The 22913-nt window shown below is 51.7% G+C and overlaps 1 protein-coding gene across 2 annotated transcripts in view; it reads left to right on the plus strand.

Moving 5' to 3' along the window:
- The window catches only part of CEP290 (centrosomal protein 290), a 1500249-nt gene that overhangs the window by 830759 nt on the left and 646577 nt on the right, over positions 1 to 22913 (plus strand). For both annotated transcript variants that reach the window (XM_078678872.1, XM_078678869.1), the window contains exon 31: positions 21187 to 21351. In XM_078678872.1, the coding sequence (XP_078534998.1) occupies positions 21187 to 21351 (165 nt within the window). The remainder of the gene's footprint in view (positions 1 to 21186; positions 21352 to 22913) is intronic.

A 22913-nucleotide genomic window follows, 5' to 3' on the forward strand; every position in this document is an offset into this window, starting at 1 on the left:
CCAAAGATATAGGATGTTTACGCTGGCCCTTTGCCTCCTCATCCCGTAGTGTGTCCTCCTCCGCCATAGTCCACTTTTTTAACCGCGCCCACACATGTCTCGAATGAGGGCCCGGCAGCTGCACGCCACTGCATGGCTATGTTCCTTTTGGCTAATAGCAGGGATAGAGCAGCATATCTGACCTGTACCTTGTGTGTCTTTGGCCTGCGAAAGATCCCCAACGCAACTGCCTCCCAGGAGCGCAAGTCTGTGAGGCCTGTGAGGGTGCAGATGGAGTCTAGTATGGACGACCAGTATGGCCGAAGGGTTGGCCAACTCCAGAACATGTGTAGAAGGTGTGCATCCGGGGATTGACATCGGGGGCATAGGAACTGAGTGTCAGGGTAGAATCGCTGTAGGCGTGCAGGGAACTGATAGGCCCGGTGTAAAATGTAGTATTGTATATTTTTGAATCTTGCATTTCTCGAGACTTTCTTTGGGAACTCCAGCGCCCTGTCCCATTCCCGGTCGTGCAGTTGTCGTCCGAACTCGTCCTCCGAGTGAGTAACGGGTGGTGTGTGAGTTCCCTGATTGACTTATACATCCATGTAGCAAGGTGTCTACCGCAACCCATGTGAAGGATGGTGTGAACTACAGGGTGCGTCGCGGGTTCACCCGTTGTGAGGTCGCTATGTGGGCGAAAGCAGTCTATGAGTTGACGATGTGTCAGGAACTGTCCTGGTGGGAGGTCGTGGTCTTCCATGAGTCCGTCGTACGAGCGTAGCTGCCCCTCCACGAACAGTGCCTCCGCCTTCGTGACCCCTGCGTCTGTCCATGTGCGCACCATAGTGCTTGTGAAGTATGAGTCCCCTCGGGGCCACCCCGCCAGCGGTAGTCGTGGAGAGGTCCCCAGTGCCAAACGGTGAATTTGCATCATTCTTTGGCGGGCCACAGACACCTGTAAGGGGTAGGTTCGGCGAGGCTTGGTGCCGGGAAGCAGCAGACAAGAGAGTTCTGGAATGGGGATCGGGCCGTGTGGTGTTTGCGTTTCCCCGGTGTATCTGCCAGCTGTCCAGTACGACAGCCACTGGAGCTGTGCTGCCAAGAAGTACGATTCAATGGCGGGGGCACCCAGGCCCCCCTGAGTGGTGGGTAGCTGGAGCTTGGCGAGGGCAATTCTATGTCGACCACTTCCCCACACGAGTGTGCGCAGTAACTTGTCCAACTCTCTGAAAAAGCTCCTGGGTGGCACAACCGGTAGATTGGTGAAGTAATGCAGTAGTCGGGGGACAATGACCTTTTTTGCGAGCGCTACACGGCCAATAGGGGCCAGCGGTAGGGTTTTCCAGAAGCCCACCGAGGCGTGGATACTGGCGAGAACTCTACAATGATTACCCTCGTAAATGTCGGCGGGTGAGCGATAGAGGCGGACTCCCAGATAACGAGGGGCGCCCGTGGTCCAAGAGAGGGTCTGCCTACTGATCCGGACTTCCCGGGGATCAGAAGGATGATGCAGTGGATACACCGCTGACTTCTCCCAGTTCACTCGGAGGCCGGATGCCTCTGCAAACTCGGACAGGGTCGTCCATACGGGAGTTAGGTCCTCGGCGATGTCCCGAACATGCAGTAGAAGATCGTCCGCGTACATAGAGACACAGTGGATCGTACCGGCTAGGGGAATGCCCCATGTTACGCCCTCCAGGCGTAGGCGGATCGCCAAAGGCTCCACGGCTATGGCGAAGATCAATGGTGACAGGGGGCAGCCCTGCCTGGTACCCCTCTTAACATGCAACGGGCCGAGATGTATTTGCCCAGTCTAACCCGAGACATTAGGTTAGTGTAAAGAAGCTGAGTGTATTGTAGTAGACTGGGACCTATTCCCGTCCGGTGGAGAACTGCAAGGAGGTATGGCCAGGTCACTCTATCGAAAGCTTTCTCAAGATCTAAAATAATGCATGCCGCGCGGGGGAAGGCGTCTCCCACCTGATCTTGAATATGAAAGACCCGTCTGATATTCTGGGATATGTTCCTGCCGGGGACGAAACCATTTTGGTCTGGTTGTACTAGGGGGCGAAGTATCTGCTCGAAGCGGGCGGCCAGAATTTTCCCCAGGAGTTTGCAGTCAGCGGAGAGAAGCGTGATGGGGCGGTAGGAGGACAGCTGTTGCGGGTCTCTGTGCGGTTTGAGAAAGGACACAGTTACCGATTCCCGGAGAGACTGTGGGAGCTCCCTCCGATCGACAGCGTCCGCAAACATGGCAGTCAACTGTACTGTAGTACTCAAGAGGTAGCCCATCCAGGCCTGGGGCCTTGTTCCGGGCCAGGGAGAGTATCGCGCTGGAGACGTCGGCCGCTGTAATTTTCGCATCCAGGGCATCCCTGGTTGCCTCCGTGATATGGGGAAGTAGCAGTGGGTCTAGGAACTGGGAGACCGCTTCCTGTCGATAGTGTGTCTGGGTGCTGTAAACGTCCGCATAATAGTGCTGGAACGCATCAAGTATGTCTTGTTGAGAGCGCACCAGAGTACCCGCCGGGGTCCGAATTTCAGTAATGGGTGTCGCGTCCGAGTCTTGACGCGCCAACCACGCCAATAGTGTACCAGTTTTGTCACACTCCTTATGTACTCGCGTCGCATAGGCACGGAAATTGAATTTTCGCATGTCTGCTAGAGCCGTGACGTACTTCGTTTTGGCCTCGGCTACCTGCGCCTGGCCGACCGGGCATCTTCCTTCTTGGTGAGTGTCGCTAGGGTACGCTCTGAGTCGGCGAGTGTGCGTTCAAGTGTGCGGCGGGCCCCCGTTATCTGCTTAATACAAGTGCCCCGTGCAACGACTTTGAACGCGTCCCATTCCACGAGTCTGGAGGTGGCAGTCCCTGTGTTGTGGGTAAAATATTGTTGGATCGTCTGCATGTGATCGTGTCTAAATACCTGGTCCATGAGGCAATCCTTTGGGAGGCGCCAAGTGGGAACCGGAGGGTGGGGCGGAGACCAAGGATGTGAGCGTCGTGGTCTGAGATCACTCGGCCTAGGTAGTCGGTGTGTCGGACCTTGGGTATTACTGACGGAGTGCACAAAAATCTGTCAAGTCTGGTCCGCAGATTATGTGGGATGGAGTGAAAGGAGTACAACCCGCTGAAGGGATAGTGCGCTCTCTAAGCGTCTACTAGGGACCAGTGTGCGACCCAGCGGCGGAACCATCCAGAACGTGTGTGGGCTGGGGAATGTGGGGGTGGTGGGTGGGACCTGTCGAGTGCAATGTCTAGCTCACAGTTATAATCACCCCCCAATATCCACTGGAGCGTGGCGAATTGAGCCAGCACCCCCGAGAGGGAATCTCAGTACCTATCCTGCTCTACATTGGGTGCGTAGATGCTACCTAATAGGACCGGCTGTCCATCCAGCATGCCCTCCAGCAGGACATACCTGCCCTCCTTGTCCACTACTCTGTGTGTCTCCTGAAAGGGGGTGCCTGGGCGAACCCAGATGAGCGCGCCGCGCGCGAATGCCGAGTATGATGTAGCGCATAGAATCACACGCCAACGGGATCTCAGTTTGTCTGCCTCCGCCGCTGTAAGATGCGTTTCTTGTAGGAACGCGATTTGGGCCTGTTGGCGCTTAATGTATGCGAAGGCCGTGTATCTTTTATGTGGCGTGTGTAAGCCGCGCACATTCAGGGTGAGTATATTGACATCTGCGTGCGGCATGGGTTGGCATGTGTATGGCGGTCTGCACCTGGACGTGGCTGCTCGAACATGTCTGTGATCACGGTGGCGCTGTGAATGTAGATAACCCCCACGTGCCCCCCTTCGCGTGTGGCGCCTGCCCTTGTGCTCATGCCGTCAGTGGGGTGTAGGGGATGAGGGTACAGGGTAAACAAAACCAACAACTGAATGGGAAAACTGTCCCAATATATGGGGCGCATCGACAAGCTCGATGCGTCCAAACTAGCTCTCCTAGAACCAGGGAGCGAACAGTCAAATCTTCAGGGTGGCAGGCCGAGCCTGCGAGGCGGGTTCCTTCACGGGCGGTTGCAGGAGAAATGATCGTCCATTCGGGGTGTGCTGCGTCAATCATGTCCTGGCGGGGAGAGTGGGCGGTCCCTAGGTGGGGCGCCCACCAGTGGTGATTCTCCAGCTGAGCATGTTGTCGGGTTGCTGCCATTGATATCATTATTGAGCAGAGTCAGCGTGACTGGGGGCATGGTGACGGAATCATCAATGGGATGAAGTAAATTACTGTCCTCCTCGCTGCTTGACGAGAAAAGATGTGGGATCCCCGCAGCATCATCCTCCGAATGGGGATCTCCAAGGTCCGCTACAGCCTGAAGGGCCCTGCGACAATCCTGCATAAGCTGTTCCAAGTCCGGCGATTCAACGTCTTGGCGTTTGGTGGGATCTCTCCAGTTCTGTTGTCCCTGCTGTTGCTGTTGTTGGGTGGCCCTCCTCCTGTTGCGGGGTGCCCTTTGGTTGCGTTGCTGCGACTGAGTCGCTGTCGATCCACGCGCACAGTGGAGATCAGCCCAGTCACATGCTTCCTCGGCCGTGGAAAAAAGTGCGTGGAACCAGCGTGAATTACTTTCAGGCGGGCCGGGAAGAGTAGGGAGTACTGTACGTCATTCTCCCGATGGCGCCGTTTCACGTCTAGGAAGGACGCCCTGAGTTTTTGTACCGCCTTGGCATAGTCCGGGAAGATCATGACGTGGTGGTTTTCGACCTGCAGAGGACCTGCTCGTCTAGCTGCCCGTAGCACTGCGTCTCGGTCTTGGAAATGGAGAAATTTCGTCAGTAAGGGGCGAGGGGCCTTGCCAGCTATCTGTCTTCCGGTTGGGACCCGGTGGGCCCGTTCCAGTGAGAGGAAGGCGGTGCGGTCCTTAGTCGTTGTGAAGGATTTCACCCAGGCCTCCACATATTCGATGGGGTGCGTCCCCTCGACCCCCTCCGGCAGACCTATCACCCGTATGTTGCAACGCCGGGAGCGTCCTTCGAAATCGTCCACCCGGTCCTCCACCTCGGCCAGACGGTCCATGGCCGTTCGGAGGGTTTGTTGCTGGGTCTTTAGAGTGGGCTGTACTTCTGCCAGAGCCTTCACCCCTCCCGAACCCTATCCGTCAGTTTCCGCTGGTCGTCGCGGATTAGGTTAATGTCTGTAGCAGGAGTGCCCAGGCGTTCTTCCATGGAAGCCTTGGAGAGTTCAATGGCCGCTAGGACTCGGTCCAGTTTGTCAGATATGGTAGGGTCCGGTTGTGGCGGAGGTGTGTTTCCTAGGGTGTTAGTGCGGGCTTGGTTTTCCAGCACTGTTTCAGGGACCACCCTCTGCTGCGTGGACCTTGGCTTCCCCATGGCGAGGATCCGAGGCACGGCGCCCGCGTTCGTCTGATTCGAGCACAGGTCTGGGGCCGGGGGCGTCTGGGGCCGGGGCGTCAGTGGCACGTGTGGCAGTTGTGTGACTCGTCGCCCTCTTGTGGTAAGGGGCGTAATGTGCTCTAAGGTCTCCAGCGCCCCAGTGGGGGCCGCCTCGTTGCGTCGCCAGCCATGCTCGTCTGGCAGGCCCCCACCACGCACAGTCTAACCTGCGCCGTCTCTCTCAGCACACCCTCTCCCCTGTAGTCTGGTTCCCACCCAGTCGTGGTGGACACGTGTGCATCCAGGGGGATTCACCCTCCGCGGAAGGACCCGCGATGGGGCTTCTTCTCAGTCCAATTCAAGCAAGGTTGGCCGCCATTTTAAGGTCAGGCACCGGCCATTTGAAGGCTGGCGCGCTAGGAGAGTGTCCAAGTCGGCAGGGGGGGGGGGGGGGCGGCGCGGGGCTGCTATCCAGATGTGGCACTCACCCCCAGGAGTCAGCTCACCAGGCCTCCGGGAGGGTCATCAACGTCGAGGATGTCCCATCGTGGCCGCCATTTTGAAAGCAGGCAGGGGCCTTCGAGGAGGGCCCTCGTCACTTATTCTGCTTCCCGGGGTGGGCTGTCGCGTGTGCCAGGGGGGGGGGGGGTCAAGGCTCCTTCAGGCGCCGGTAGCAGTTCGTGGTGTGGTGGCATCCCCTCGTCACCTGCCAATCTCCTCCGCTACAGGGGTGTGTTACAGCAGTCCGCCAGCATCAGGTACGAGTATTAGGCAGTGTAACCGGGGGCAGACAGGGTCGCCGTGTCTCCGTCGTTGGTCACATGTGCCCGCTGGACAGTGCAGGCTTGGACGAACCGCGGTCGTCAGCCCTGTCCCGGTTCGCGCCAAGCCCCGCCATCTTGGGCTCTGGGCCGTGGGACCGAGTCGGCACCGGTTTCCACTCGTATGGTGCAGGGCAGCCGGGTTTCTCAGCAGCCCCCGGTGTCTCTGGTGGTCCGGTGTCCGGAAATGTGTTGCTCATAGACGCTTTTCGTCACGAGTGGAGCTGCGGTCTGTTGTACGCCTTTCCGCCTATACTACTTCTGCCCAGAGTGCTGAAGATACTGGTATCCTGAGCAACTCAGCATGTCAGTCGATCCCCCGATTCGTCTGCCTCTTCGGGAGGACCTTCTGTCGCAGCAGCAGGGGACAGTCCTCCACCCGAACCTGTCCAGTCTCCACCTAGATGCGTGGAGATTGAGCGGCTACAGTTGAGGCCATTTGACTTCTCTCCTGAAGTCTGTGATGTGATTCTGGCAGCCAGGCATCCCTCCACAAAATCGGTATACACCTGCTGGTAGAACAAATTTGTGGCATGGTGCACAGCAAAGGTTGTGGATCCACTCTCTGCCTCCCTTTCAGATATTCACCTATTCCTTCTGAGGACTCGTCCTTCTTTCCTGCCCAAGGTGGTCACAGCCTTTCATATCGGGCAGTCCATCAAGTGTGGCTCAATGGTTAGAGCGGCAGACCCTGATGCAGATGTTTAGCCCGGGACCAGGGTTCAATTCCCCGCCTCGGCGGGTCTTGGGCTCAAAATTCCACCGACCTGATAATTCTCGCCTCGGTGCCTATTCCAATCATGAAGTCCCACTCTGCAACTCTGGGCAATAGCTTGCTTAATCTCCACAACGGCCCCCACAACGCTAAGGATGCCTGGCCTCCACCTTGGGGGTGCCCAGGAGTGGACACCTCACAGGGAAAGCCAGGATGAGTTCCACAGCGGTATTCGTACAAGCGCCTTGAGACCCTTGCGGGTGAGTAGTGCACTATACAAGTATCAATTTACATCACCTTGCCCACCTTCTTACTGCCTCTGCATCCCTCGAAAGAGGAAGAGAGGCTCCACTGTCTGGACCCAAAATGTGCGCTCTCCTATCTAGACCGCACACGCCAGTTCCAGGTGAACAACCAGCTCTTTGTTGGTTACGTGGGCGTTAAGAAGGGATGGGCAGTGCACAAGCGGACCATCTCTGGGTGGGTCGTATTGTGCATCAAAGTCTGTTATTCTTTTGCGAAAAAGGAGCCTCCTGTGTGGCTGCGCGCCCATTCCACTCGGGCCATGGCGGCTACTACTGCCCTGGGTCGGGGAGTCACCTTGCAGGACATTGGTCAGGCAGCTACGTGGGCCTCACTGCACACGTTTGCTAGGCACTACTGCATGTTCAGCCAATTCTGGAGAGATGGCTTTTTCGGCTGTTCCGTTCTCCAGTACTTTCTGGTGTGATCTTGGTTTGCAGACCCACCACCAGGGTTGGTATTGCTGGGGTATCTATTCTATGTTAAGGAATCTAACACTAACCTGTTTCTTTCAGATACACAAGTTACTTACCTTCGGTAACGATATATGTGTAAGAAACAGTAGTTAGTGTTGGATTCCTTACCGCCCCACCCATCCTCCCCGTTCTGTGTACCGATATCTAGGGTTAAGGTATCTCCCTTTGAGAGCCCTAGTTTCATGGCACCAGTGTCGGTTTCTATCATGGCTCTGCGTTCCTTGCGCGGAAAGCTAAGTACAGGACTGACATCAGCGCGCAAGGGCGGCGTCTAAGTACTCCGACTACTTCATCCCGGCGATCACTACGCCGACGACGGACCGGAGCCACAGACGACGACTACCAAAGCGCAAGGGTACTGCTGACAAAAACTTTCCATATCCAGCCTGATGCCTGGGGATATTCTAAGGTAAGGAATCTAACACTAACTACTGTTTCTTACAGATATATCATTACCCAAGCTAAGTAACTTGTGCGTTTCTTCCTAAGAGGGTTCCTATGTGTGGGACTAACATACCCTATGTGGGGTACTGGTAGCTGTTTTATAGTTTGTTATGTGCTGGGGAGTTGTGGTCGTCTGCGGTTCTCTGGCCTCTGTGGCGCTTATGTACTTGTAGGTGCAATTTCCTTGTGCTGAATGTGAATGCCTGGGTGGCACCCCGAGGTGTCCTTCTCTGGGGTTGCTGCGCTGTTCGTCAGGTCTGACCTGCTGTCTGCAGCCTGGTGTTGTGACACTGGTTCTGCTCCTTTTGGGTCATGTGTGCGTACCCCTCTCGGTGGTGTGTCCGGGTCTTCTTCACCCTCATGTTTGCTGGCCTGGGGGTTGGGAAGATTTTTGTGTTATTCCCTCTTTTGGGGCGCAGCCTGCCGCTCTTCCTGGGTGCCCCGGGCTGTTGTCCTTCTTTCTCCCTGTCTCCTTGGAGCCTCTGAGTTACTCTTCTTCCTCCTCCTTGCCTTGGCCTTGGATGGCGAATCTGTAGCCCTGTAAGGACGTGGGATGCTTCGGGCTCCCCTTGCCTTGCCTTGTTCCCTCTGTTGAGCGGAATGGGCTTCCTCTTTCTCGTTTTCTTCTTCCCCCGCCCCCTGTGGGAGCGGTGGTGTTCTGCTATAGGGGTTCCCCTTGCCTGCGGGGGCCAGGCTCCTTGCCTTGTCTGTTGGCCTGGTCCCCTGAGGGGCCCTCTGTTATGTCCAGCCTGGTGGGGCCCTTTCACAGACCCTCCTTCCCCATGGGTATGGCTAGGGTATCTATTCTACGTTAAGGAATCTGCGGCTAGTAGTTTCTATCAGATGTATGAGTTACTTACCTTCGGTAACAATGTATCTGGTAGAGACGATTCTAGCCGCAGATTCCTTCACGGCCCGCCCTTCCTCCCTGTTCTGCGAAGGCCTTTGGCTTGGTCGTCTGCACTTGCCTCCCGGTGGGTGGGTATATCTTCTGTGAGTGCATTCTATCGCTCTTTTAACAGGATGATTTGTTCTGTTCTTGTTCCTTCCTCCTCTGGACTCTTTGGAGGATGGAGTTCTATGTTCTCCTGTGCCCTTCTGCTCTGGTCCAGGTTAGGTACAATGGCAATACATTTATAAGGGATAAGGGACAAAGATAGTGTAGGTGGACACAATGAGTTCTCTACACATCTAGATCTGATAGCTATGGGAGCGAAGCACAGAGGGGGAGGGACTCGAAGCTCTTGGATGCTGTGGTTGCAAAAGTATACAGAATAATTTTTGGTTTACCAACACGAGTCTCTCCAGCGCAAATTAGGCTCGAGTTTGGTGTGCAAAAACAGACCACTGCAAGGAAAGGTGCGATAGTCATCTTCTGGGACAAAGTAAGGAAATCTGAACCTGGTACCCTAAACTACCCTAAGTGTGGCATCAGGCCGGTTGATGCGACACCTGGAGCGTCATCGCACCAGGAGCCGCATAAACCGGCCAGACACCACACAACATCCGAGTGGGTGGCGCCACCATTACCCACACGGAGATTGTTCCAAAAACCCCAACATCACCGAATGTCTTGCTAACAACCGCCAGCCATTAGAGAAGGGCTAGAAGAGTCCTCCACCCCTAAGTAACAGAGGCAGCCTGCACCTCTGCACTGTGAGCACCCGGCCGGGTACTCACGTGAGTTCGTTTTTCCTTATCTTCACCACATACGGGACACCACCACTTCACATAGGCTGCGTCTCATTCAGATATCCCCACAAAACACGTCCTGAGGAGACCCCACATCTGATAGAGGGTTGAAACGTCGTCGACACCAGTACAGAAAGGACCTCTATACAGCCAATATTATCACACATTTAGGCTGTTACCACACATAACTGAATGGTCACTTCTTGTACATATGGAAACCTTTTTGCAAACCAATTCACTGTATATATTCACTCATGGTTCCATGTCTCACCTGGGTATTTACTGCACAAAGTCTACTGTTTTTTTAATTTAAGAAAGTGATTTATACTTCTATTTTGTGTATATAAATAACTATCAGATCTAGATGTGTAGAGAACTCATTTTGTCCACCTACATTATGTTTGTCCCTTACAAATGTATTGCCATTGTGCTTGTATCTTATTTCAAATATTAGTTATCATATTCGCTAGAACCGTTGTTTCCCAATATAAAACAATACCCTGGTTCTTTGTGAGTAGGGTTCCCCTGTATTCAACAGTGACTGGTCCAGTTAGGGCTTGCCTTCACTTTCTTCCCTCCTCTTCCCCGGTTGTTAGGGGTTCTGGTACCTCTGCTACCTTCTTGGTTGGGGTCATCTAGTCATGCCTTGCCTTTGTTCCTTGTGGGGGGTTGTCGCACTCTGTGCTGGGGTTCCCCTGGAGATTGGTCATTCCTGTTTGTCTTGAGAACAGTTTCCCCTTCGTTGTTCCTGGTTGGGGTTGTGGTCCTGCTGTATGTTGTCGTGACAAATTTGCCTGTGTACCTTGTCTCCAGAGGGGACTATCTACATCCTGGCAGGGTGGCTGTTCAGGGCTGTTCTCTGTTCTTTGTTCTTTTTTCTTTCCTTGTCTTTGGCTGCTGCGGTGTTGACACTGCTCCTTATGGTGATGTTTGTCACCATTCTTTTTCTGCTCTTTTGCACACTGTTCCCATAATCCCACAGTTTTGTCTGATCGCTCCGCGTTGTGGCATGGAAAAGTTCTCTGAAGAAAACTGACGTAGGCGCGCCGGGGTGGGGCTTATGTGACCTCTATGACGTCACGTAAACGGGCAACCCCTGGGCGGAGTCGCTTGATGCCATCCGTCCGGGGTGCAGGGATGCTGTGGCAAAAAAATTCCGGGTCCCGTCTCACGCCTGAGGATAATTCTACGTTAAGGAATCTGTGGCTAGAATCGTCTCTACCAGATACATCTTTACCGAAGGTAAGTAACTCATACATTAGTTCAAAAGTGTTGACTCATGAGATAATATATGCGACTATTGAAAAACAATGTTTGGCTACACATTGAGCTATGGAAGCACTGAAATGTTTTTCACAAGGGTGCCACACCAAGGCCATAACTAAGCATGCTCCATTTAGTTGGTTGGCCCTGAACAAGGCCAGTACCCATAGGCTATTGCTATGGTTCTGATATTGCATCCATACTCCTTGTCGATAAATTATAAACCAGGGAAATTGACAAATACAACTGATTACTAATCAAGGTTGTATGAAAATGCCCTGCCCAGATCTCAGGGGTCAAGAGGAAAGCAAATGTAAGGAGGCGTTTAAGGGTATTTACCAAAAGATCATGGAGCCACTCCAATAGCAGGTGCCTACAGGAAAGGCGGAGGCTCCCGTGGTCAGTAGGATGGCTCCAAATGGGTGTCGTCGCCAGACCGTTCACACTCACTAATTCCTAAACCATTTCTGCAATAACATCCATCCACAAATCCCTTCCTGCCCAAACAAATACTTGTGAAATACAGGCAAGTTGGATAGTAATTAAGAAGCTACCAATGACGTATTCCAGAGTAAGCCATTCCACTTCAATCACTAAAATACCAAGCATTAGCAGAGCCAAGAGCTCCGGCGTTCCTATGGTGCATGCACAGAACTAACAAGAAGGCAGGTGGTAGATATGGGTGAACTCGGAACATACACACACACACACTAAGTAAATTCATGCATGCAGACATGATGGTCTGTGCATGCACTCTTATGAAAGCCAATCTAGGTCACTTTGACAATTACTGTTTTTATTATGTCAATTACTATTAGCATTAACCCTTTTTCAAAGCACTCTCAATGCATGCATATGCGGAAGAACAAGAGTAGGAACCAATGTTTCTGAAGATCACATAGTCTGACAAGAGGATAGGCATGAAGGAGAAGAAATACTGACAAACATTAAGATAAATGGGGGAGTGCACTGTGTGAGAAGTTGACCTGGTATATGATGTTCACTATTCTAGTGAGCACCATGCACCAGTCCAAACAACCCTTATGGTGATGGTTGTATAGACCAGCTATCCTAGAGGTAGCGTGGACAGAACAGTCTTAGGCTAAAAGACTCTTGAGGGCGTGTAAAGCCAGCTGTTTTACCATATGTAACCCCTTAAATATCAAATGAAAGGACACCACACAGGATATATATAAAATATATATGTATTTCTTCACTAACACACTCCCCTGAACTCTTTATGAGATCAGAGGCAAAAGCACATAACAAGTTATACTCAGAAATACTTTAAATAGCACAATTTACAGTTAGGCGGCCCTAGGGGCGCGTAAAACCATATACTAAGTAAGTGGTATAAGAACCACGACTTTGGAAAGGGAAAGGCCTAGGGCCTCGAGGATCGCTGGGGCTACACTATCTGACCCTTAGGTAAGGAGTAGGAGGCCCACAGGCGGCGCGTGCAGAGTCAATACTCTCACGCGAGAGTCAATAGAAAGTCAATAGGAACATAAAAAGGTAAGTAATGAAGTTTTAGGACACTTCCGGTCTAACTAGGATTACACAACTAACAAAACTGGACACTAGGATAGTCAATCCCTACAGGAGCACCAAAGTACTCGCGATACCTCACCCACGGGCTGCAGGCGCATAGGTGTCAAAGTGTGTCGGGTTTTCTCGTAGTTTCCTATGGAGCCTCGGAAGAAGATGCTGCAGGCGACCAGGAGAAAGATGTTCGGGTGGACCCAAGGGTGGATCTAGGATGAAGAAGACCTGAAAGCAGAGGGGACAGACTCTAGGTCACTAGCCAGTGACCGGGTGGAACCAGGAAGGAACCAGATGTCGTTGAGGAGCAATCAGGTGCAGATGTGAAGCTTGTCGTTGCAGCCACACGGACCAGGAGGCGTCGAGGATGACCAGGTGCTGGAGAGGAGCTGTCCCACGAAGGTTCTCGCAGATGGAGGGGTCGGCTTCAAGATTGGAGCCAACAAGCCTAAGCAAAGGCAACCCACGCAGGATACACAAAAGGCTTCTGGTGCAGACCAGGTGGGTCTGAGGTACTTCACCTTTTCAGGGAAGCGAGGGCCAGTCAGGAGCAACCAGACCAGCGATGCATTTTCAAAGGAGTTGTTGTCAGAGGGCTACTAGCCAACGGGCCAGAAACCGGACAACGCGTTGAGCAGAACACAAGCAGATGGGCCCCACGCAGATCTCGTGGAGTGTGGAGGGCTGGTCTTCGGTGCAGGTGGAGCTCGGTGTCGGGGTGTCTCAGTCCTCAGGGCACAGCTTCGAGGATGCCTCAGGAGCTGCGCTGGTAGCAAGTTGAAGACTTTCCAAGTTGCCTGCTTCCACGGATTCCGACGCCTTCCACGGTGGTCAGCTGTGCTGTAGTCGTTCAGTGGGGTCAGAGGAGTCCGGGAGTCGAGGTCTTGTCAGGCTCTGCGCTCGAGTTCCGGCGGGAACAAGGACAAAGCAAGCCGTCGAGTTGCTGGATGGTGCCTGGTTGCCTAGGGTGGTCACTCCTTGGCCACAAGGGAGATTCTTCAGTCTTCAGCTTCAGTTAAATGTCGAAGGGTCCAGAGTTTCGTCTTCAGTTCGATTCCAGGGTTAATCTAAAGTCTCCTGGGTCAGCTCCTACCTTTATATAACTAAAGGGGGCTGGTTACTCACTAGGTCCCTCCTATGGGTGGGACCAGGAAGGGGGGTGGTTACACCCCCTTTCCTTTGTGCATTTTCGCGTCAGAGCTGGGGCTGGAGTGCCCCAGCAACTGGTTTGAACTGGGGTATGCATGGAGCACCTAGGGTGCCCCAGGCATGTCTCATTCTATTCAGCCCTCCCTGTCCCAATACACAAAATCCTGTCTGGGGTGGTGCTCGCACCTCTCCAGGCAGGAAACCTATTGTCCAGGGCTCCCTCGCTGGAAGGACTCCCAGAAGCAGGAGGTCAGACTTGTGTCTGTGGCAGCAGCATCCATTTTGTGACGCTGGGGCTCTGGTTAACTTGAACCGGGATAGTCAGCAACAACATGTCTTCTCCCTCTAGAAGGGTGGAATGCTACCCCCGTCGCCAGGATTGGCAAGGTGGTAGTATTCCAAAGCGTATGACACCTTACACGACATTTAACCGCGAGGTTCATAATGCACTTAAGAGTATATGGTATGGCAATATCATAGAACAGCTATAAGGACATGGTTCCGAAAGCTGCAGACAGGCTCAGCTCATGCTAGAGCACCATCTCACACATAACCAAGCACTCTGCCTCCAGGATTGTTAAGGCCTGCCATAGGAGTGACTTATAGGATACTGTGTGTCTATATTTAAGGGTAGATATAGGAATACTATACCTAAGCAAGGGGTGATTACACGACCTTGCCCCAGCTGAGTGATCAGCCAGTTGTGTCAGTTTGAGTGGCCAGCCAGGGGTGGCATAATACATGCTGCAGCCCCTGGTAGGCCTTGGATGCACCTATGCCCTGGGTACCTGTACACTGTACAGGGGCTCATAATGTGACCCAATTCCCAATTGGAGATGTACCTAAGGTACATGGAGTCCATTTTACAGAGAGAGCAGATAGCCTGGGGTCCTGAATAGCAGGATCCCAGGCCAACTAAGTCGAAAACCAGCTAAACACTAGGCAAAAAATCTGGAGTAACCATAGTCAGGTATCCACCTTCCTACACACTGGTTGCCGTGGCTGTATTAACAGGTACTCCCAGATAAAACACTCATACCAGAGGCAAACAAGGCCAGTCATTGAGACTGGTATGTTTAATAGGCCAGCCCTGGCATTCACTGGTATCTGGCAACAGCCTACCTCTCAGCACATCTCCAGCTACAATAAACTGTGCCCAGACACCAACCTACCTCTCAACACGTCTTCAGCTGCACTAGACTGTGCCCAGACAACAACCTACCTCTCAACACGTCCTCAGCTGCACTAAACTGCACCCAGAGGTGGCTTACCTTCTGGTTGAGTTCAAGATGAGGCTGAGCTGTGAGCTGGGCCAGAAGGGGCTCCAAACTTTCCTTGATCCAGAAGCAGCTGAAACTGGCACCCAGGAGCATGGTGGGGAGCCCTAGCGTTAAAGAGAGAAACGGAGTAGAAATAAACACTGACAACATCTAATATGGTCCCGATGACCTGTAAAGTGTTTGGCAGGTGTAACCGCAAATCCTAATAATAAATATGTTTAAGTTATAAACACGAGGGCAGAAAACGTGTCTATTTGAAGTATGCACAGAAACTTAACTTTTCTTACGTATGACTATTATATAACGCATAAAACAAATCAATGACTGTGTACTTTTAAAAATAAAAGTTTAAGAGAATTACCTTGAAATGTAGACTTTGTGATGTATTAAAGATCACTTGCTGCAGCAGTAATGCCGGCAATATCTGATAGAGACTACTATAGCCGCAGTTTCCGTCATGTAGAATTATCCCCAGGCGAGAGACTGGATCTGGAAACTTTTTTGCCACAGAATCCTTGCATGCCGGAGGCGGGTTGACATCACGTGACTTCTCCCAGGCGTCGTCCGCGTACGTGACGTCAGCGAGGTCACATAAACCCCACCGCAGCGCACCTACGTCCGTTTTTTCCTTTTCCGCGTGCAGCGCGGATCCAGTCTTGCTGCTGGCCTGTTTGGGGCCCTTTTTTCTTTTTTCTTTACCAATTGTCTTCTGTCTTGGTGGAACAGTGTGCGAATGCCTTCGGGCTTCAAAACTTGCACATCGTGTGGGAGTCTTATGTTGGCGACGGACACTTATCTTATTTGTATGTGGTGTTTGGCAGAGGATCACGGCACCACTGATTGTGAGGCGTGCCAACAGTTGAAGCCGAAGTCGCGGCGGGAACGCCAAATGAAACTTCTATCGGCGCGTCTCTCTCGGTCGACCTCCTCCCCTCAATCAGGTTCGGCAGACGGCTTCAGATACGGCCTTGGGCGTCGTCCTCGTCCTTCTCCGGTGTCGCGAGAGCATCGCTCCCCGGTGGGTAAGTGTCGCAGTTTGTCCCCGGGGGCCGGTGTTCAGCCTTCCGGGGGTGTGGACTCTCTGGGGGTGATACGGCCTTGTTGGCGTCTCCTCCTCCTTCCCCTCCTGGCGCGTCGACAGATCTCTTGCCTCGTGCGGGGCCCTCCGCATCGCCACTGGCGGCTCCGGCCCCGGCACCGACTGGTTCGCATCCAGGCTTGGAGGATGTGGTGCTGTTGGGGTGCGGCCCCTCTGGGGTCCCTCCTTCAGGCCACGGCACCTCTGCCTTGCTGCAAACTCCAGCGGGAGTCCCTGTGGTGTCGCGGGAGGTCGCCGGGGCTCCTGTCACGGCGGCCGCCGTAGTATGCAGCCGTCACCCACAGAGGAACTGCTTTCTTCTCCGCAGGGGCACTACGGAGTTGGGTGCGGCCTTCACTCACGCGTTGTCCACGGCTGTGGGCATTCTGAGCATGGGGCACCTTCTGCACCAACACCTTTCGGCACCACGTGACCCGGCGTGCCTCTCCCTCCTCCCCTCTGCTGCCAGTCCACTTTTGCGGACCGCCTTCCCCTCCCTGCCGCCACTGTTGACTCCGCCATCCCGGGAGGCCCGCTGGCTGGACTCTTGGGGGCGCAATATGTTCGCCTCGACCAGTGCTGCCCTGCGGGCCCTTAACACCTTGTGTGTATTGGCGAGGGCCTCCTCAGGTTTGTGGGACTCGGCTGAGTCTCTGGGATCCACGGCTTCCCAGGAGACTGTTCAGGTGGACTTACGGCATCATGCTTTTGATGACCAGGAGCTAGCGGTGTTTATTCCCCGCTACCCTCTGGACATCTCGGAGGTGCTGGGCCGGGCCGGGCCGGGCCGGGCCATGGCTTCCTCAGTCGCCCTCCGTCGCCATGCTTGGCTTCGGGATGGCATGTTCCCTGAGAATATTCGGGAATGGCTCATTGATCTTCCGTTTGGTGGCAGCCTGTTGTTCCATGCCCCGGCTGATTCTGCCATCCAGACGTTCTTGGTGGGGCTCCGTCCTCCTCCGCCTTATTCTCCTCCTCCTCCTCCTCAGTGACTGCTGAGTTGAGCTGGGTTTAGGCCTTTTGGATGCCCTTGCTATAGATGGTATTTCCTGGCCATTGAGTCCTCCTTGATGGTACTTTGGCATTGTTGGCTGCTGGACGGCCCATTTTGCCTTTGTGTGTGTGTGTTTTTGCTGGAGTAGTTACACAGACGTGGCCCTGAGATTAGGCCTTCTGTTTTCTTTGGGCTGATGTCAAGCCTACCGCGGGGTTGTTTTTTTTCCCCATGACGCTTTTGCTTTCTCCTCTGCTACTGAAGTTCTTCTAAAGAGAGTTCCCGTGTTTTGTGACTTAACGTACCCTATGTGGGGTAGTGGTAGCTGTTATATAGCTCTGCTCTGCTGGGGAGTGCTGGTTGCCTTCGGGTGCCTGTTCTCCATGGCGTTTCTGTATGTTGCTATTGCTTCTTGAGGTTGTGTGTGCAGGCCTTCTAGTAGTACGTCTGGCCATTTCCTCTCCTTCCTGCTCTTGTGCTGAGAGCTGGGATGCTTCAGTGTCCTTCATGCTTCTGGAGGCTTCTGGTTATAGCTACTGTTCTGGCTGGCCTGTTGCCTTCCCTCTGGGTGAGCTCGCCTCTTCCTTGGTTTACTTGGGCCCTCTGGGCTTCTTCTTGTTCCTCTGCCTGTCCTGGCATTGGGTGGAAGCGCGGTTGCCCTGGGGGTGGAGTGGGGTGCTTTGGCCTCTCCGGCCTTGCCCTTGGTTCCTCTGTTGTGAGTGTATGGGCCTCCACTCTTTCTTCTTCCTCCTACATCACTTCTGGGGCTGCTGGCGTTTTCCTAGTAGGGACAAGGTTGCCTCCCTGGTCTACAGGTCTGGTCCCCTGTGGGCCTTCTGTCCTGTCCAGACTGGTGAGGTCCTTTCGCTGACCCTCCTTCCCCGTGGGGATTGCTAGGGTATCTATTCTACGTGAAGGAATCTGCGGCTAGTAGTCTCTATCAGATGTACGAGTTACTTACCTTCGGTAACAATGTATCTGGTAGAGACGATTCTAGCCATGAATTCCTTCACGGCCCGCCCTTTCTCCCCGTTCTGCGAGGACCCCCGGGCTGATCCTTGGTACTCGCCTCCCGGTGGGGGGGCCATGTCCTCAGTGAGTACCTTCTTTTGCTCTTGACGGTGGCTCTGTCTGGTTGCTGTTCTTCTCTCCTTTTTGGTTCTGGGAAGGTGGGGTTCTTGTGCTCCTATGCCCCGCTGCTCTGGCTACTCCAGGTCGGGGAGGTTGCCTCCCATCTCTCCCTTCCTCTTGCTGCTAGGCGTCTGGCCCCTCTATCTCTTCTGAGTTGGGGCTCTCTGGTCGTGCCTTACACTTGTTTCTTCGGGGGTGGATGCCCTCTAGGCTGGGGTGGCTGGAGGTTAGTTGTTCCTGCCTGTTGGGATTGTCTCCCCTTCCTTGTTTTGAGGTGTGGTTGTAGGCCTGCTACATGTGTCATGACTTTTACGCAGGTTCTCTGTCTCCGGGGGAGAGGTGGGAGGTTGCTGTCTATATATTGGCAGGGTGGCTGCTCAGGGCTCTGGTCTGTTCTTCCTCTCTCTCTCTGCCCTTGGACACTGCATTGTTGCACTGTTTCTATGGGGTTTCTTTTTTGTATACTCTTTCGCACACTGTTCTCATGCTCCAACAAAAGTTGTCCAAAGAAAACTGACGTAGGTGCGCCGGGGTGGGGCTTATGTGACCTCGCTGACGTCACGTATGCGGACAACTCCTGGGCGGAGTCACGTGATGTCGCCCCGCCTTCGACGCGCAGGGATGCTGTGGCAAAAAAGTTTCCGGATCCAGTCTCACGCCTGGGGATAATTCTACGTGAAGGAATCTGCGGCTAGAATGGTCTCTACCAGATACATCGTTACCGTAGGTAAGTAACTCATACATTAAGTGTCATTGGGTCTAATCTCTCCCATATCACGTGAGGCTTTAGAGAGGGTTCTAAGAGCAGGAGTAACCAGGAAGTGATCTGCGGCATGAAATGAATCTAAAACAAAAGAAACAGAGAATGGACTCTCAAAAAAATAAAAAATGAATACCCGGTCTCCTGCCACAAGCACCCTCTACATTCTCCTTCGTGCTCCAAGCCCTAAGCTACGTTCCTCAGTTATAACCTGAGAGTGAAGAGTATTCATCATAGCCTGAGAGAGACGCTTGTCACTGAAAGTTAATTTCTCCTCTCTGCACAGGCATGCTGAGTGCTGTGCTGACGGAATTAGAAGGCTGGCGTATGCACAGCATTGCTGTTGAGGCAGGGGAATTTGTTTGACACCACCATTTTACCATCGCGCTCAGGTACCTGGCGATCCGGGAGAGGAGGCAGAAAAAGGGAAAGCAACTGCTTCAAGTAGATGACGTCACAACAGTGAATATTTAAATTAATGGCTTACAACTGAAGCCATATACAATTCAGAGTGCCAACTGGATTTAAAGTCCTAAATTGAAATAATGGCAAAGCCGACACCCCTTGATCCCCCTCCCCCACCCTCTCCTTTCCTACAAACACCACCACCACCAGCAGTTTTCTTACCTGTGGAGTGGAAGTGTGACACTGCTTCGATGGTGATCATCCGGATGGGTCCTCAGGACATCCAGCCCTGGGCAGAGGGGGGGGGAGGTTACGCAGACACCATTGAATCCGCGGTTCACCTTTCTCCGCGCCTGGAAGAGGGTCTCTCCTGAATCGACTCCGCTGGCCCTTTGCAGAACCCCCGGGTACGCCACCTCACTTTGCACCCAGGAGTGCCCCTTTTCCAGCAGTGCACGATCATGCTGGTGTGGTGGCTGGCGGTGGCTGCAGTAACACGCATCGTGGCGCTCTGGGGTTAGACCTGTAGCCGGCGGCGGCTTGTTGCTTTCCAAAGGGACCCGGCACCGCTCCTTGACAAGTGCTGCGAGGCAGTCTTACATATACAGCAATGTTAACAAAAAGCAACCCCTGCCGCTCGATATTGGAGCCGAGACTCCCCCGTATTGTACAACTTGTTTACAACTCCTGATACCTGGAAATGCACCTATGGTGCTTTGCGCGGCGTGCACTTTAAACTGCGACGTGACGGCGGGCCCTCTCTTGTTATCGCATTATGCAGGAGTGGCAATGTTATTAATGAGCTTGCGTGCTGCCTTCAGTAAAGCTGGCCAGGAAGAGAGCACGTCATTGTGTGCCTGCCCTTGTAATTAGGCCATGCACCAGAAGAAAGTGCGGCGAGTAAAAAGGCCAGTAGCTTTGGAAGGATACAAATGACGACATAATTGTCATGAGGCGGGACTAACAAGCCTTAAACTAATGGGATGGCAGCATTTACTGACCTAAGCCAATGAAATAGATGGGCGGAGAGTGTGGCAGAGCTTCCACGAAGCTTCCACACTAAAGTGTATACTACATGTCTTGGAAGAGACCTAAACGGGCATGCCTTTATTGCAATAAATATGAACATGCTCCTTTATTTTCTGCTGTGTGCAGCACAACAAGTCTATATGTCCACACACGTCTTATAACACACACACTGTTTTACTCCTGGAATGAGATTTCTGTGTAGTTTAGGAGGTCACTATTGATAACATTAAATCAAGGTTACAGTGACGGCAACTCGGTGAACAGACAAGACAATAACCAGCCAGGGAGAGTCACAGTATAAGCATTGCTCTGTGTGATTTACTGTTTAGTTACATTGAACTACATTCTACAGTAGAGATGCTGTTCAAGGTATTTTCGATAGAATAAAAGTGGTGTGTTTTTGCTGCTCTTTTTGGAGAAGTAAAGTTATGTGAAGCATTATGTGAACCTTGGTGTTTTGCCAGAGTACATATGGGTGTATACTTTTAAACTTTGCTTTGCGTTGCGCATGCACTTTTCAGCAGCCAAAATCTCCTTAGTAAACGTCAGTAGAAAATGAGGAGTCGGACTTGGACTTGCTGATTACCTCTGGTGATTTCTCACTTTTCATGGTTAACCCTCATTGGTCCAATGGTAATGCCTGTTAACTCTGCCCCATAGTATGCTGTGCCCCAGCTATCCCTAACTCCCAGAGGACTTAACTGGGTGATACCTGTTCACCCATAATGGGGGCATGTGTGTCTTTTTTATAATAAGTTTATCATTGTTTTTGCCTTTTAACAGGTCATTGAGTGGCAGAAGAAAATGGAAGAACTTCGTTTACATGAACTAAAACTGAATCGAGAGTTAGTCAAGAAAAAGGAAGAGATTAAGTATTTAAATAACATAATTTCTGAACATGAGCGCCTTATCAGTGGCCTCGAAGAAGAAACTGTTCAGCAAAGCAAGGTACAGTATACAGCCATTCCCTATACCTATATGAACTAATAGTGCGCATTGGTTTTATTTTTTATCAAAATTGGAATCGGTTTGGAAGTTGAAAATCTGAAAACTGTGTATGACCCACACAGAAGGTTCCTGGAGTTTTTCGCATAAGATTTAGATTTACACATCTCTTTTTTTGTTTTAGGTAATTTGTTTTAGCAGCAAATATTTGACTGATAAATTTGGTAATTGTTTGTCACAAATTATTTTTTTTGGGCAAAGAATCACTGTGATTTTTATTGTTTCTTTTGAAGTTCCATTTTCAGGGACTGGGTGCATGCACCACAGCATATTTAACTTGCTTGAAATATTTATTTTTGATTCTATTTAGGTGCTTGTGAAATGTCCTGTATTTAACATATCTTAAAAGGAGGCTCTTATCATTTCTCAACACCAAATTACTGTGTTTATTCGCTTTTGTGTAGAACCTTTTTATCTTCACTTCCCCTGGCTGCACGCATTTACGGTACTTCTACTAAAACTGTTCACACTGTTGAAGGCCCATTCACTGTAAAGATAAAATGTCTTGCCACGAAAAAGGCTGACAGCTTCTAATAGTATGCTGGAATGCTTTCTTTTTTATTACTTAGTTGTGTAAAGCATATGTTTTAACCTTAGAAGGTTTGTGGCATTTCCTAATCATGCCTCAGTACCTTTCATTGCACTTTGTAGGCATTATCGTATTGATTTTTTTTAAACTTAATCTATTCGGTCATTATGATGAATTTCTTAAATGTTGTAATAAACATTGTGTGTTAAAAATTAAGTTAATATACAAGAGCTGTGCTATATTTTTCTACTAACCAGGGAGTTACAAGTGCACAAACCTTGTAGACAACAGGGTCACGATTTCAGTAGTCCAGCAGGTGCAGTAGCACCGGGCCAAAAGTTGTCAGAACTCCTCTATACATAGTTTTGCTATATGGGACTACTAAACGGGCATTCACAATTGCAGTCAAACGGGACTTGATTTGAATGGTGTAGTATGTAGAGTGGCACAGGGACCAAAAGCTCTAGTCACCCCACTAAACCCAGATTGTTGCTAAAATTTAAAACTAAACAGGCAGTCACAAGTACAGTTACCTTGCTGACAACAGGGTCATGATTTTAATGGTGCAGAGGATACAGTAGCACTGGGCCCTAACGTTGTCAGAACTCCTCTAAACACATAATATTGCTATATTTGACTACTAAACAGGCAGTCAAAATTGTAGTTACCTTGTAGTTAAAACAGACTTGATTTAAATGGTGCAGCAGGTGCAGTAGCTTTGGGTGCAAAGCTCTTGGGACCCCAATAAACCCAGATTATTGCTAAAAGCCACTAATAGGTGAGACAGTCTCAAGTGCATTTATCTAGCAGGCATCAGATTAATCAGGGTCATGATTTAAATGACACAGCAGGTGCTGTAGCATCAGGACTAAAAGCTCTAGGCACACCACTAAACACCTCATATTGAAATATTTTACTACTAAACAGGCAGTCACTAGTGCAGTTATCTTCAAGACAACAGGGTCATGGTTTGAAT

Source organism: Lissotriton helveticus, chromosome 1_1, assembly GCF_964261635.1.
Source record: "Lissotriton helveticus chromosome 1_1, aLisHel1.1, whole genome shotgun sequence".
Lineage (NCBI taxonomy): Eukaryota > Metazoa > Chordata > Amphibia > Caudata > Salamandridae > Lissotriton > Lissotriton helveticus.